Source organism: Mesoplodon bidens (assembly GCF_964165515.1).
Source record: "Mesoplodon bidens genome assembly, chromosome: 1".
In the NCBI taxonomy this organism is placed as follows: Eukaryota; Metazoa; Chordata; class Mammalia; order Artiodactyla; family Ziphiidae; genus Mesoplodon; species Mesoplodon bidens.
Genome location: NC_138176.1, coordinates 29,922,576 through 29,936,990, shown reverse-complemented (window position 1 = coordinate 29,936,990; position 14,415 = coordinate 29,922,576). Strand labels below are relative to the sequence as shown.

Here is a 14,415-nt window from a genome sequence, read left to right as displayed (position 1 = left end):
TCACTTCTGAGGTGATATGGCCCAGGATTTTAGAAGCCTGCATGGGGATTTTCCCTCAGTAGTTTCAAAGCTGAAGAGCTGTTGTTTTACAAACATATACCCACATTGCTTCTGGAAGGAGAAAGCAGAAGGTTTGCATCAGAACTAGAATTTAGGAAAAGGTAAATTTACAGATTGATGGGTGTCAGTAAGGAAAGAATCCAGAATTTTTTTTAACTTTATATTTCTAAAACAAACTTTATTTTTTAGAGCAGTTTTAGGTTCACAGCTAAATTGAGCAGAAGGACAGAGAGGTTTCCCATATACCTCTTGCCTTCCCCCCCAACACGCACAGCAAAGCTGTTTTTAAGAATAATTTTTGTTAGATGCGATTTAATCAACTATTTATCTAGCATGTGGCATATAAGATGTGCTCCAACAACTTCATCTTACTTAATTCATATTTTACACCCATTTATTCATTCATCTATTCACTTACTCAACAAACAAGTCTACACTGTGGTATCCAATAGGGTAGCCACTACCCATAGAGGCTATTTAAATATAAATTAATTTAAATTAAATAAAATAAAAATTCAGTTCATTATTTGTACTAGTCACATTTCGAGTGTTCACTGGCCACATGTGGCTAGTAGCTATCCTATCAGACAGTGCAGAACTGGAATATTTCCATCATATCAGAAAGTTCTGCTGGAAAGTGCTAGTCCTGGATACTGGGTAAATTGTTAAAATTTATTAATAATTTTTAGTATAAGGGATACTTTTAGCATGTATTCATACATATTGTGCAAGACAAACAGTGAACTGTTCTTACTTAAATGTTCTGTATATTCAGTACATTTCTTTTTCACCTTAATGTTTAATATTGTTCACTTTTTGGTAACCCCACTACTGTCTTTATTAGTTGGGAAATTTTTGTCTGGTTGACTTATTGTCCTGAAGAATGTAGATATTGAAAGGTGGTGCCTTCATGTTCCTTTGCCATCTGGGAATAACTGTGAATGAGAGCTACTATGTCAGCAATCAGCTCAATACTGACCTTCCTTAAGAGTTTTAATTCTGTTTAAAGCAAGTGAAAAAGAGCCATTACTTATGGTTAGAATAAAAATGATAAACTGATATACAGATGAAGTTAAGGGTTCTTATGTACAGTGGAAAAATTCAGAGATTTTGCTGGTGAAATTGAAGACATTTATTTGCATTTATTCATTTATTCATTTACTTGTCCTTAATGGTGTTTATAATGTTTATAAGCAGAGCTTTAAATTATAAATGTTCCTGACTGCTCTGATTAATCTTGTTAGGAGATAAGTAGTAACCTTACAAGATGCTTTTCTGGGTATGTATTGCTATCATCAGTCATGCACAGCTACTTTGGCTATAATGTCATTATATTTGGTTTTGAGCCTTGAACAGCGTTGGGATATGATGACATTCATCAAAGAGGTGGTAGCTCCATGCTGATGGTGGACCACTTTAATGGACTTCTGGCATATTACTGAGTTCCTTTTGGACTCTAGAAGTGGTATAATTAGTGTTGATTTTGCGAGCTAGGTAATGGTTTGGTTAGTTATTGCTCTAATGCTGTTAATGTCTTGAGGATAATGGCAACAAAAAGCAATGTCTTCCAATTCTGCCTTGGGTGATGTATACGTGGGTATCTTTCTTTTCATTGACTCAGCAGTGACCAGAGGGAAATCATGTTTCTCAAATAGAGAGGATATATGTGTGTGAGGCGGGGGTAAGTACATGTGATGGGGAATCAGATCTCTCCTGGGATGGTGGATGTGAGGGATCCAAAGCTTTTGGAACTTTTCTCTTGGGCTTTAGGTCTTCTTTAGGGGTTGACTTAGTGCAGTATCAGCAAAGCAGAAGGATCCAGCAATGCAAGTAATTAACCATGATGGCTAAGGCTGGGACTGCAAATCAGAAATGAAAATATCCGAGAAAGGACCAGTGATCCATCCGCGTTAGGAGCCTAGACAGAGGAAGACCTTCAGGTGGTTGAAAAGTGTAAGAAGCCTGATTAGGTCATAAGAGGTCAGAATTCCAGAACTTTCTGCGGCCTGAAGCAACTGATTAAGGATTCAAGTGGGAAACGTAATATAAATGTCATCTGGTCCTATCTTTCTCCCTTGTATTCTAGTGTCAGCTGACTTTTTTCTGCCAATGCACACATGGCGACTTCTAAGAGAAGAGAAAGCAAAGTTGAGTTGTACCCAAATGAGAGCTGTAAAGTTGCTTATCTTGACAGGAACCAAAGAGGATGACAGGATGCTTTGGAAAGCCATTGAAATTTTCTAAGGAGACCAGCTGATTTTGAATATAGCTATACACAGATGAATTATTAACAAACTAGCAGCTTCATATTGTGAGCTCTAGGCCCAAGCCAATCAGTATTGATTGATACGTATCAGAGAAATGTGAGGAACATTGTGCCTGTATTGAGGTATGCAGATAAGGTAATTACTCTTGAGAAGCTGAGAGTCTAAGTGGAGAGGTGGAGCAAACAAATATGAAAGAAGTCTTAGGGCTCATACTGAAATGTAAGCAAACTGCTTAAAGAGAATAATGACACTCCACATGTTAGAACAGAAGGAGGAGGCCTTTTTTAGATCATTACAAGAATCAGCTTGTTGAGGGGAGGCTTCTTGAGAACTGGGAAGCCATATCAAAGAAGGGAAAGGGGGAAGAATAGGTAGAGAAGCAAACGGATGTTAGAAAAAAGGTCGCATTAGAGTAGTGGTTCTCAAAGTGCTTACTGACACTTGGGAGTCTCTGAGACCATTTCAGGGAGTCTGTGAGGCCAAAACTATTTTGATGATAATACTAAGATGTTGTTTGCCCTTTTAAAAAATTGTGTTTAAAAACGCATAACACAATTTACCCATCTTAACCATTTTTAAATGTATAGTTCAGTACTGTTAAGCATATTCACATGGCTGCAGCCAATCTCCAGAACTTTTTCATCTTGCAAATCTGCAACTCTATACCCATTAGACAACAACCCCTAATTTTTCCCTCTCCCCAGCCCCTGGTAACCACTACTCCATTTTCTATTTCTATGAGTTTGCTTACTTTACATACTTCTTATAAGTGGAATTATCTAGGGTTTGTCTTTTGTGACTGGCTTATTTCACTTATCATAATGTTCTCAAGGTTCACCCATGTTGTAGCATATGGCAGGATTTCCTTCTTTTTTTTAAGGCTGAATCATATTCCATTGTATGTATATACCACATTTTGTTTATCCATTCATCTGTCATGGACATCTGAGTTGCTTCTACGTTTTGGCTATGGTGATATTATTTGCCTTTTTCACTGAGTTGACATTTACACTGATGATGCAAAAGCAATGGTGGGTAAAAGTGCTGGTGCCTCAGCACAAGTCAAGATAGAGCACCAGGGGCTTCCTTGGTGGTGCAGTGGTTGAGAGTCCGCCTGCCGATGCGGGGGACACAGGTTCGTGCCCCGGTCCAGGAGGATCCCACGTGCCGCGGAGCAGCTGGGCCCGTGAGCCATGGCCGCTGAGCCTGCGCATCCGGAGCCTGTGCTCCGCAACGGAAGAGGCCACAACAGTGAGAGGCTGCAAAAAAAAAAAAAAAGGGGCCCATGCAAGTGAGGGGCCTTGAATTGCAGGTAACATTCCCTTCACAGTAAATCCAGAAAAGTAAGCAAAAAAAAAAAAAAAAAAAAGATAAGAGCACCAAATTATACTAGTAGTTATGGTAGTCTTCATTGTCACACAATTGCAGTGGGAAGAAAAGTCTAATTCCACTTAAGAATATCTTTTTAATATTCTGTGTGACAAAATGGGAAATAGGAATTAAGCACTTCTGTTGCATACTCAGGTTGTCTCAAGGAAAAGCACTTAGGCAGTTTGAGTTGTGAGCTGAACACAGTCATGGAATACTATTTTTCACTTGAAAGAATAACTGTCAGAAAAACGGTAGATTTCAGATGTGGGTATTTCATAGACATTTTCTTGAAAATGAATGAAGTAAAAACCTGTCACTTTAAGGAAAATAACTGTCAGTATTTATTGCCAGTGATAAAATTTGTGCTTTTAAGTGAAAATTAGAAGTTTGGGAAATTTGTATCTGCCACTGTGAGTTTGATAGCTTCCCAATACTTAAAAGACTTTTTTGATAAAATTGGTAGTGATATTAATGAATGTGTGTGTTTTTTTGCTAGAATGAAATGTGTCAACATTAAGAAGATTTGCATAGCTCAGCGAACCAGTATTTTCCAGTATATGATGTGACATGGGTAAAAGCAATTTAAAGTGAAAGATAGGCCAGTGCAGTTTAATGTAATAGTATGAACAGTTCTTAGAGTTCGGATTCCACATTGCAACCAACCTTTAAGAAACTCCGCTTGTCGAGTTTCAGTGTAGTACCAGTGATCTAAAAAGTACTCTCCCCTTTTCCAACAACATATCTGGGTGAAGCTTGATTTTCTTCATATACTTCAATCAAAACAACTTATCGTAACAGATTGAATACTGAAGCAAATATGAGAATCTAGTTATCTTCTATTAATCCAGACACTAAAGAGATTTGCAGAACTCTAAAACAATACCACTCTTCTAACTTTTTTGTTTTAGAAAATAGTTGTTTTTCATAAAATATGTTAATATGTAATGAGTTTGCTATTGTGTCAAAATAAATAAATAAATATTTTAAAATGTTCTGTTTTATTTTCTAACATGGTAAATATAGATAGATGTACCACAAAAGCTCTTTGGGGTCCAATAATTTTTTTAAGACTATAAAGGGGTCCCGAGCCCCCAAATTTTGAGAACCACTGTACTGGAAAAAGTTATTCATTAAGCAGGAGGGGACAGGATCCAGAATCTTGTCAAAGAGAAGTAGAAGGGGTGGTTTTCAGGGAAGGAAAGCAGATAAAGATCTGTGAAGCAGAAAGATTGCTGATGAGAAATGAAAAGTCACTTTGGGCTGCAGATGGATTATCTTGCCTATTTCTTTTCTATCTGTGGCACACAGATGTCTGCCCAGCTCTCCTGTGATAGAACTGAGCTGTTACGAGTTGATTGGTGGATTGTGAGCCCATTTCAGCCCATTCATTTGATTAGAATGGGAAGGTCTGTGGTGGAATGGAATCTTTAGGTCTGTAAACTTTCTCGTGTGTAACAGACTTCTACCATCTGCTTCACTTCCCGCAACTCACTCTCATATCAGATCCAGAAAAAAGTTCTACCTGACCCTATCCTATGCAATAATTTACAGCATTGTAATGAAGCTCAAATATATGTTCTCCTCTTTTTAAAAAAATGCACTTAGTGTTATAGAATAGGAAAGTTACTCAGCTCTACTTTTTTGATTTCAGAACTGTTTCTACTTGGTCTTCTTTTCATCAAGTTTGCTTTTCTGTCCAAAATAAGGAACTTTGTAGTCTGTGTAGCAATGTGAAATCACCAGTAAACACAGGCTAGATTGTTCTGAGAGGTATGACACATGGCTTACTTTTCTGGATTTACTGTGAAGGGAATGTTACCTGCAATTCAAGGCCCCTCACTTGCATGGGCCCCTTTTGTATTTGTAATGTTGAATATTTTGTGTAAAAGAACCTTCCTCCCCCATTATATTAGTTTCAGGCTTCACAAAAGCTAGTTCTAAAGGGTTCTATGTCAGGGTCTTGGGGATCTGGGCGTTAGCTCTAAAGACAATGTTGGATGATAGGGCAGAAGGGAGTTTAGGTGTATTACTTGAAAAAATTCTCAACATTACTTTCAGAATATTCATTCAATTATTAGCTCAACCTATGGTAATATTTATTCAAATTTATAAGAATCTAGAAGGCAAAATTTTAGTCTGCCTACCATGCATTATATATTAGCATCAAGAAAGAGCTCTCCTTTTTTGAATAATAAGCTAAAAGCCATTCTCATTCTCACGGGGCTCCTCTTCAGGTGAAGCCTTTAAAGAGGAGTCATCAGTGACATTTGTACTTTTCAGACCCTAACACTCTGAGGAAACTTTAATATTTGTTAAAGCCTCATCACTCAGGGCTTCCCTGGTGGTGCAGTGGTTGAGAGTCTGCCTGCTGATGCAGGGGACACGGGTTCGTGCCCCGGTCCGGGAAGATCCCACATGCCGCGCAGTGGCTGGGCCCGTCCGTGAGCCATGGCCGCTGAGCCTGCGCGTCCGGAGCCTGTGCTCCGCAACGGGAGAGGCCACAACAGTGAGAGGCCCGTGTACCGCAAAAAAAAAAAAGCCTCATCACTCAGAAGAAGGGTTTTACCAGCTTTTAGCCATCTTTTCTTTCTGGATATTTCAGCCCTTTTCTGCAGAGAGTCTTCTGCTATTTGTTCTCCCAGTAGTTATGTAACAATAAGAGCAGCGGTAGCTGCACAGCACTGTGCTAACTGCTCAACATACATTGCTTCTCTGAGAGTAGAGACTCCTAACTACCCTCATTTCACAGATGAGGGAACAGCTTGAGAGAAGTAATTTCCTGAAGGTCACAAAACATAGCAAGTGCTAGAGCTGAGACTCAAACCTTGGGGTTTTGGTGGTAACATCTTTACTTGTTCCGTCTTTCTGCTGTCAGCCAGATATCATTCCGCCATGTTCTTCATGTTTATATACAGAAAGGATAGATAAATAGAAAAGAAATTATTAGAATTGCTTTAGTTATCTAGTGTGCATAGCAAACCACCCTCAAATTTAGTGGCTCAGTATTTACTCAGGCCTAGAAGCCCTTTAATGCTTAGTAAAAGATTTGCTACCCTGGCCAGTTTCAGAACTACCCCCAAACTTAGGGGAGTCTTTTGGTTACCTAATTTCAGTATAAACCAGCTGTTGCCTCATATACATCAGTAAATATGGTCAATATTGTTTCATTCCTTTGTTAGGATGTGTAGTCCCATGTGCCTGGCACATGTAGGCACTTAATGAAGACTCACGAACATGATGAATTAAGTGGTGGTGCTATTTGCTTAACACTAGTTTCTCTTTTTGCCCGGCTTAGGTATTTGGCTCGAGTAGGAGATCTTGAAGCTACTGACACTGAAGACCCGAATCTAAATTATGGACTTGTTGTGGACTGTGGCAGCAGTGGCTCTCGGATTTTTGTTTATTTCTGGCCAAGACATAATGGGAATCCTCATGACTTGTTGGACATCAAACAGATGAGAGACCGTAACAGCCAACCAGTGGTTAAAAAAATCAAGCCAGGTACTAAATGGAATATATTTCACTGTCAGTCTCTTTTATCTGCTACAGAAATGAGAGGACAGAAGAGAAGAGGGAGAAAGAAAGCTCCCCTTTTCTTCTGGAGGTTCTGGATAATGGGAGGCATTCATTGCTGCCCTACTCTTATGAAATAAATGTTTAGGACCTTAAACAGAACCTTATGGGGTATCAGTCATCTGAGTCTATGTGATCTGCTCTTTAAAGAAAGTATTTTATCTTACTTAAGGAATCTCTGCAATGGCAGACACTCCGGAACATGCCAGCGATTACCTTCGTCCTCTGCTGAGCTTTGCTGCTGCTCATGTGCCTGTGAGGAAGCACAAGGAGACCCCCCTTTACATCCTCTGCACAGCAGGCATGAGGCTTCTCTCTGAGAGGTGAGATGCAGGAGAGTGGGTGGCCCAAGAGTTGAAAGTGCAGTTTCATACATTATTCTCTGTGGTTCCCTGGTCTGAAGGCAGGATGTGGGTACAGCACACAGAGTTGACAGGTGGCACTAAAAGACTTCTTGCTCAAAATAGAGCAGAGCCACTCCTACACCCCGTTATTCCACAATCAGTTGATCACACCTCCATGTCATTTGCTTCTTTGGGATCAATATCTATTTGAGATGGCTGTAATGACTCTTAATTTTGATTGAGGGTTGGGAGCAGTGGTGATGTAATAAATTTGGATCATGAGGCACCTAGAAGGGGAGCATAATTTCAGAAGGGTAGTAGGAGGGTCACCTGAGGGACTGGGTACCTGGGGGCTCTGGTAGGAATGGGGTTTTCTCTATAACTTTGCCTGGTTCCCTGGTGATAGTTGGTGCTACTTGCAAAGCTTAGCCTCCATTGCTTTAGACCACTTTTTTCAACCCCTGCTGGTTAAGTCTTTTCCACTTGACCTTGGCAGTTTAGCCTGGCTTCTTGCCACCTGATCCTTCTTCCTTCACTGAAAGAGGAGGAAGACAAAGAGGCAGCAGCTATGCTTAGGTCAGACCCCTCCTTGTTTGTGATTTCTCCCTTTTGACACCTCCCTGACCCCTCCATACTTATTATGGTCTTGAGGTAGGAATGAGCTCCCTTAACTTGAGCACCCATCCTTCTGCAATGTTCACAGTCCCATAGTCGTCGGGTATTTTTTATTAGCTTAAATGTTTTTCCTTGATAAATAGCAGTTCCCTTTTCCACAAAGTTTCATTTCATATACTTGGCCAACAGCAATGAAAACCTCTGCCATGTGTGTAGGGCTCCATTCTCCTTGTGCCAGACATGTATGTCAACACTTCTTCCAGTTGACTACTTTCCTTCTGCTCAGACACAGAGTTACTGGTTTACTGTTGAGAAGCAGATTATTTTATGTAGCCATTTGTCAATCTGAAAGGCCTTCTAGCTCCTTGTTTTCCCATACATCTTGGTCTTTAAATATTTTTTTTTGGTTTGTTTTTACTTATTTTTAAAACTAAAGTTTAAAATGTTATTGTAGAACCTTACATCATTAAAGGAAATCTTAAAACCAAAACAAAGAAGTTATAATTCTACTATCCTATCAAAACTGTTTCATTTGGTCCTATTCCTTTCTCTCTGTATATCTATGTGTAACTTCTACAAAATTGTAATCATACTACACGTGCAATTTAGAATTTTTGCTTTTGACATAAGTAATACATCATTCAAAATTTTAGAAACCATGTGAAGAGTATGGATGACATACGTGGTGCCACTTCACAGGGCTGTGAATGGACTAAGGTCTCACAAACAAGGAAAGAGGGTGGAGGGCCAGAGAAAAAGCTGACTCAGAGGTCAAAAAGGCAGAGCCAACCAGCAGGGTGATGAAATGGCCATATTTTGACTGTCTGGAGCAAAGGAGAGGATTGCCTTATCTCTTGGCACTGCCCAGCCTTTCCTCTGTTTGTCAAAGAAGTTTCTATTTAAACAAAACCAACTATGTAGCTCCACCCCATTTGTCTAAGATGTTCCCTGTTATCATGGAAGCTCTGAATATTTTAAGAATTTTTAAAGAACTTGCCTTTAACTTGTTTTTTGGTTTTTTGGTTTTGTTTTTTTGGGGTTTTTTTTTTGCGGTACGTGGGCCTCTCACTGTTGTGGCCTCTCCCGTTGCGGAGCACAGGCTCCGGACGCGCAAGCTCAGCGGCCATGGCTCACAGGCCCAGCCGCTCCGTGGCATGTGGGATCTTCCCGGACTGGGGCACGAACCCGTGTCCCCTGCATCGGCAGGCGGACTCTCAACCACTGCGCCACCAGGGAAGCCCTAACTTGTTTTTTGATCACCTCTTTTAATAATGCCAAGATCTACCCTGGGCTTATGAAATCATTGCTACCTCTAAGGTAGCTATAGTTGTTGACGTAAGTGTAACAATCACTGCAAGAACCTGTTTTGTATAATTAATGCTTTGTTAATTTATTAGCATTTGTGAGCAATATTCAAAATGGGTTTGAATCCCCTGGACTGTATTTTGGATTTATTAGCACTAGGTTTTATTTTTTTGCCGAAGGCCTAGACTAACAGAATTTGTTCCACTGCCTTTTTAGTTTGTAATGGAAATACCTTTAAAGAATTACAAAGTGATAATTTAAGAAAAAAAAAACTTTATTATGGGAAATTTCAAATGTATATAGAAGTAGAGAGAATGATGGAATGAATCCCCATTTACTTGCCACCCAGCTTCAACAATTGTCAACGTTTTGCCATAAATGTTTTTTTTTAATAAAGAAACAATATTGAATTTTAGAAAGTGAAAGTTCTGTCCTATCCTGTGTAATACATGAAGAGTGTTTTGTTTATTAACATAAATTGAGATCATATTATATGTACTGTTTTGTAACCTGTTGGAACTCAAAATATATTGGACATCTTTTCATGTCAATACATGCAGATATAAATTGACCTCATTTCTTTTAACATCTGTGTACTATTACATTGCATGACTATACCATAAATTATTTAGCCAGTCACTACTGATGTACGTGCATTTAGGTTATTTCCAGTTTTTCATTGTTATAAATAATACTGTAGTATTTTTTCTCTTTGTATTCTTATCTGATGATTTCATTGCAATAAATGTCTTAAAATGTAGTTGCTGGGTCAAAGGTTAAGCACATGAAAATTTTTTTTTTTTTTGCGGTACGCCGGCCTCTCAGTGTTGTGGCCTCTCCCGTTGCGGAGCACAGGCTCCGGACGTGCAGGCCCAGTGGCCATGGCTCACGGACCCAGCCACTCAGTGTCATGTGGGATCTTCCCGGACCGGGGCACGAACCCGTGTCCCCTGCATCGGCAGGTGGACCCTCAACCACTGTGCCACCAGGGAAGCCCACTTTCGAGTAATTTTAAACCTTTGAAATCTCGAAGGGGTTACCAAACACAAGCAGGGATCAAGTGTCTTGGGTAGGTGAACAGTGAGGTCTAACAAGGCTAAGTAGAAGGTCAAGTTGAGGTTGTTTGTGAGAAGAGAGTTTAACCATTAACTCTTAGGTTTTTTGTTCTTTCTTGCAGGAAGCAGTTGGCTATCTTGGCTGACCTAGTGAAAGATTTACCTCTGGAGTTTGACTTCCTCTTTTCTCAGTCTCAGGCAGAAGTGATCTCTGGGAAGCAGGAAGGTATTGGGCCTTGAGGAGTAAAAGCTTGCACTTGGGGTTTGTAGTTTTGGGGTGAAGTTGAATGCATGTTCTCATGTAGCCCAAATGTGGCCTGTATGATGAATTATGTTTCCATTTCTTGAAAAACAGAAAATCTCTTGTCTTCTAGTTGCAGTTCACATAAAGGAAAAGATTCACCTTTTTCAATCTCAGTATTGCCTTTTTCAGTCCTAAAATTCCCGTTTGGTTTTACTCCATTTCTTTGCTGAGACTTTCTATCTTTCCATTCATTGGAAGACTGCTCTTATTTCCTGGCTGTATAGCTGCTTTATTTGATAATTCCAACACCTGTGTCATCTCAGGGTTGGCATCTTTTCCCTTGAGATTGGAAAGGTTGAGATCTTCCTAGTTCTTTGTATGACAAGTCATTTTATATTGTATCCTGGATATTTTGAATATTACATTGTTAGACCCTGGGTCTTGTTTCAATCATAAAGAGAATGTTAATTTTTGTCTTAGTAGACTGGTTAGGTTCAAGCCTTAAGTTCTGACCTGCCTTCTGTGGGCTGTGATTCTGTTGATTCATTTTTCAAAGCTTTGGCACGGCTATTTGTATTTGTCCCATGTGTGTGCCAGCCAGTGGCCAGTCTGAACCTGGGCACAGCCCATACAAATGTGTTGACTAGCCAGTATGTCAGTTCTCAAAAGCTTTGATATGTTGTTTAGAGTCAGATCATGCATGTGAGCCCAGGAGTTCCTACACCAGTTTATTCCCCACTCTCCACAGTCTCCCCAGTACTTTCTGGTTCCCTGAGGTTCACGTTCATGGTCCTTAGGTCAGAAAGCCAGGGATTTAATTTGCCCACTCTGCCATGCATTTCCCATGACTGCATCTGTAGCCAAGGCTAAGTGGTAGAGGACAGAGGGAGAAAAAAAAAGCAATAGGGATTTGCCCCAGCTCTTGAGGCTGTAGCTCCTCTGGTCAGAAAGAAGGATTCACATCCCTCAGAGGTTTAGGCATCTACCCAGTCTCTACCTCTGCTGTTGCAGGATTGCCTGGGGTAGGAGAGAACAGAATTTTTTAAAAAGCAGGGAATTTCTCACCACTCTTTCTGAACCTTTGGAGTCCCCTTTTCTGATCCTTGGACCACAAAGCAAGGTCTTGAAGTCCTTTCTGTCCACATCTGGTGTGTACTTTTGTATTTCAAGCTGATTTTGAGTCCAGGCCAGGCAGTATCTGAGGGGGAAAAATGGGAAACTCACTGTGGTTTTGGTGGTACTTTAAAGTCTGATCTCTGTCCCAGTGTGCCCACTACCATTTACTTTCAGAGTTCTCAGAAAGCTGCTCCATATATTCTATCCAGAGTTTACACTTGTGGTCAGTGGGGAGACAGGGTGAGTGTGCTTGCCCAGAACTAGAACTCCATGATTTTTTATCTTTTAACATTTATTTTTATACATGAATTCCTATTCATTGTAGGAAATTTAGAAAATGCAAATAATTTTAAAAGGGAAAAACATCACAAGATAAAAGATTTTAAATTCATACACTGAGAATGTGGAATAAAATACTGTTATCACTTTTTTTCCAAGAAAAGGAGGAAAAGAGCAGCCCTGGGAGAGGTATATACATGCTATAGCAGTAGAGAATTAAGCAAGGGCTTTTATTTCTTACTTAGGGGTTTATGCATGGATTGGAATCAACTTTGTTTTGGGAAGATTCGACCATGAGGATGGTGAGTAGTATTGTCTTCTTATGACAGTTCTAAGGGCTGAACGTTTATGTCATAACCTATCAGTAGCATGTAAGTGCTAATTTTGAGTTTTCTTTCTTTTTTTTTCTTTCTTTTTTCAAAACTTAAGATGCTTCATTTCCCAGTCCTAATTTGCTTTCTTTTATTTCTTTTTAACTTTTTAATATTCAAAAGTTTCAGGCAAAAGTATATTCACAAAAGTAGAGTAATTAATAAAATGAACCTCCATGAACCCATTACCTAGTCTCAGTAGTTATTAACAGTTTGCCATTGTTTTGTTCCCACACTCCTTCCATACAACACAGGTTTTTTTCCCTACTGGATTTTTTTTTTAATATCTTTATTGGCGTATAATTGCTTTACAATGTTGTGTTATTTTCTGCTGTAACCCTACTGGATTTTTAGAAGCAAACACCACACATAATCACTTTGTCTTCATGTACTTCAGTAATACCTCTAATAGATGAGTTTCAAAACAAACAGACAGAAATATCCACAGTTCCATTTTTATTTGATTTTTTTCTTTTTTTTTTTTTAAATTTTTTTGCTGCACCATGCCATGCAGCTTGTGGGATCTTAGTTCCCCAACCAGGGATTGAACCTGGGCCCTCAGCAGTGAAAACATGGAGTCTTAACCACTGGACAGACAGGGAATTCCCCCTCAGTTCCATTTTTTAAACTTAACAAAATTAACAATTCCTAATATCATGTATTGATAACCATCTCATGCACAGGTAGAGAGTTCCCCGATTGTATCAAGAATATTTATTTGTAGTTGTCTTGTTCAGATCAGAATCTGAACATAGATCACAAATTATATTTGATTGATAGGTCTCTTTTAATCTATAATAGTTAACCTTCCTGCCCTCCAACTTTTTTCCAAATCATTCAACAACAACAACAACAACAGCAAAAACCCAACAACCAAAAAACAACCAAATCTGGGTCACTTGATGGAATGAATTTGCCACATTCTGGATTTGGTTGACTGAATCTTTGTGGGATCTTTAACATGTCTTTCATCCCCTCCCCCGCTTTTGTTCTGTAAACTGGAGGTTAGGTATAGAAGCTTGATTAGACTCAGATTCAGTTCTTTTGGCAAGAATAAATCATAGGTGGTGCTGTTTCCTGCTGTATCACATCAGGAGTTTTGTAATATCTGGTTGTCTTACTTTTAGTCATGTTAAGACTGAACAGGTGTTCAGGGTTCAGGTATTGTCTGATCTGATCTGTTATTAAATTTTTCCATCCACTTTTCACCTAATGGTTATAGCAGCCAAGTGTGATCGTTACTTAGATTTGTTTTCTCATTAGAGGTTGCAGAATGGTGATTTTTCTAATTCTGTCATTCTTTCTGCATTTAACAGTTAGGATTTTTATATAATGAAATTTTCTTCATTGGCCATTTGGTTATCCTGAAATATAGTTCCTATGGGAAAGACAGAACGAACCCTTGATTCTTTGCTTTTATTTATCAAGTTTTTGAATAATGAGCTGGTGTCCTAGCAACTTCCGAAGGTAACCAGTGAATTTTTTTTTCAGTATCCTTATGAACTTGCAGATTTTAATTTATTTGATGCATTGCAGTCCATCACATCATTATTCTTTTTGGTGCTCAAATTTTACCATCATTGGCCGGTAGGAGCCAACCTTTAAGTTGGCTCTTGTACCCTTTTAACATGATCCCAGTAGTCTTTTCTGTTTCCCTGGCATATGGGCATACCATGGTATTCTATGCTCATCTTGTACTTTTTCTACTCTTAGACCCTAGCATCAGCCATTTTTTTAAGGAGCCCTTGTTTCTTTTAGTGGAAAATGATGTTTAGAGATTGTGGTCTAGACAACAGCGATGCTCATTGCTCCTGG

The 14,415-nt window shown here is 39.3% G+C and overlaps 1 protein-coding gene across 2 annotated transcripts in view; it reads left to right on the top strand.

Moving 5' to 3' along the window:
- Positions 1 to 14,415, top strand: part of ENTPD7 (ectonucleoside triphosphate diphosphohydrolase 7) — a 62,993-nt gene that overhangs the window by 29,622 nt on the left and 18,956 nt on the right. For both annotated transcript variants that reach the window (XM_081247690.1, XM_081247689.1), the window contains exons 5-8: positions 6,994 to 7,199; positions 7,444 to 7,594; positions 10,713 to 10,816; positions 12,475 to 12,531. In XM_081247690.1, the coding sequence (XP_081103816.1) occupies positions 6,994 to 7,199; positions 7,444 to 7,594; positions 10,713 to 10,816; positions 12,475 to 12,531 (518 nt within the window). The remainder of the gene's footprint in view (positions 1 to 6,993; positions 7,200 to 7,443; positions 7,595 to 10,712; positions 10,817 to 12,474; positions 12,532 to 14,415) is intronic.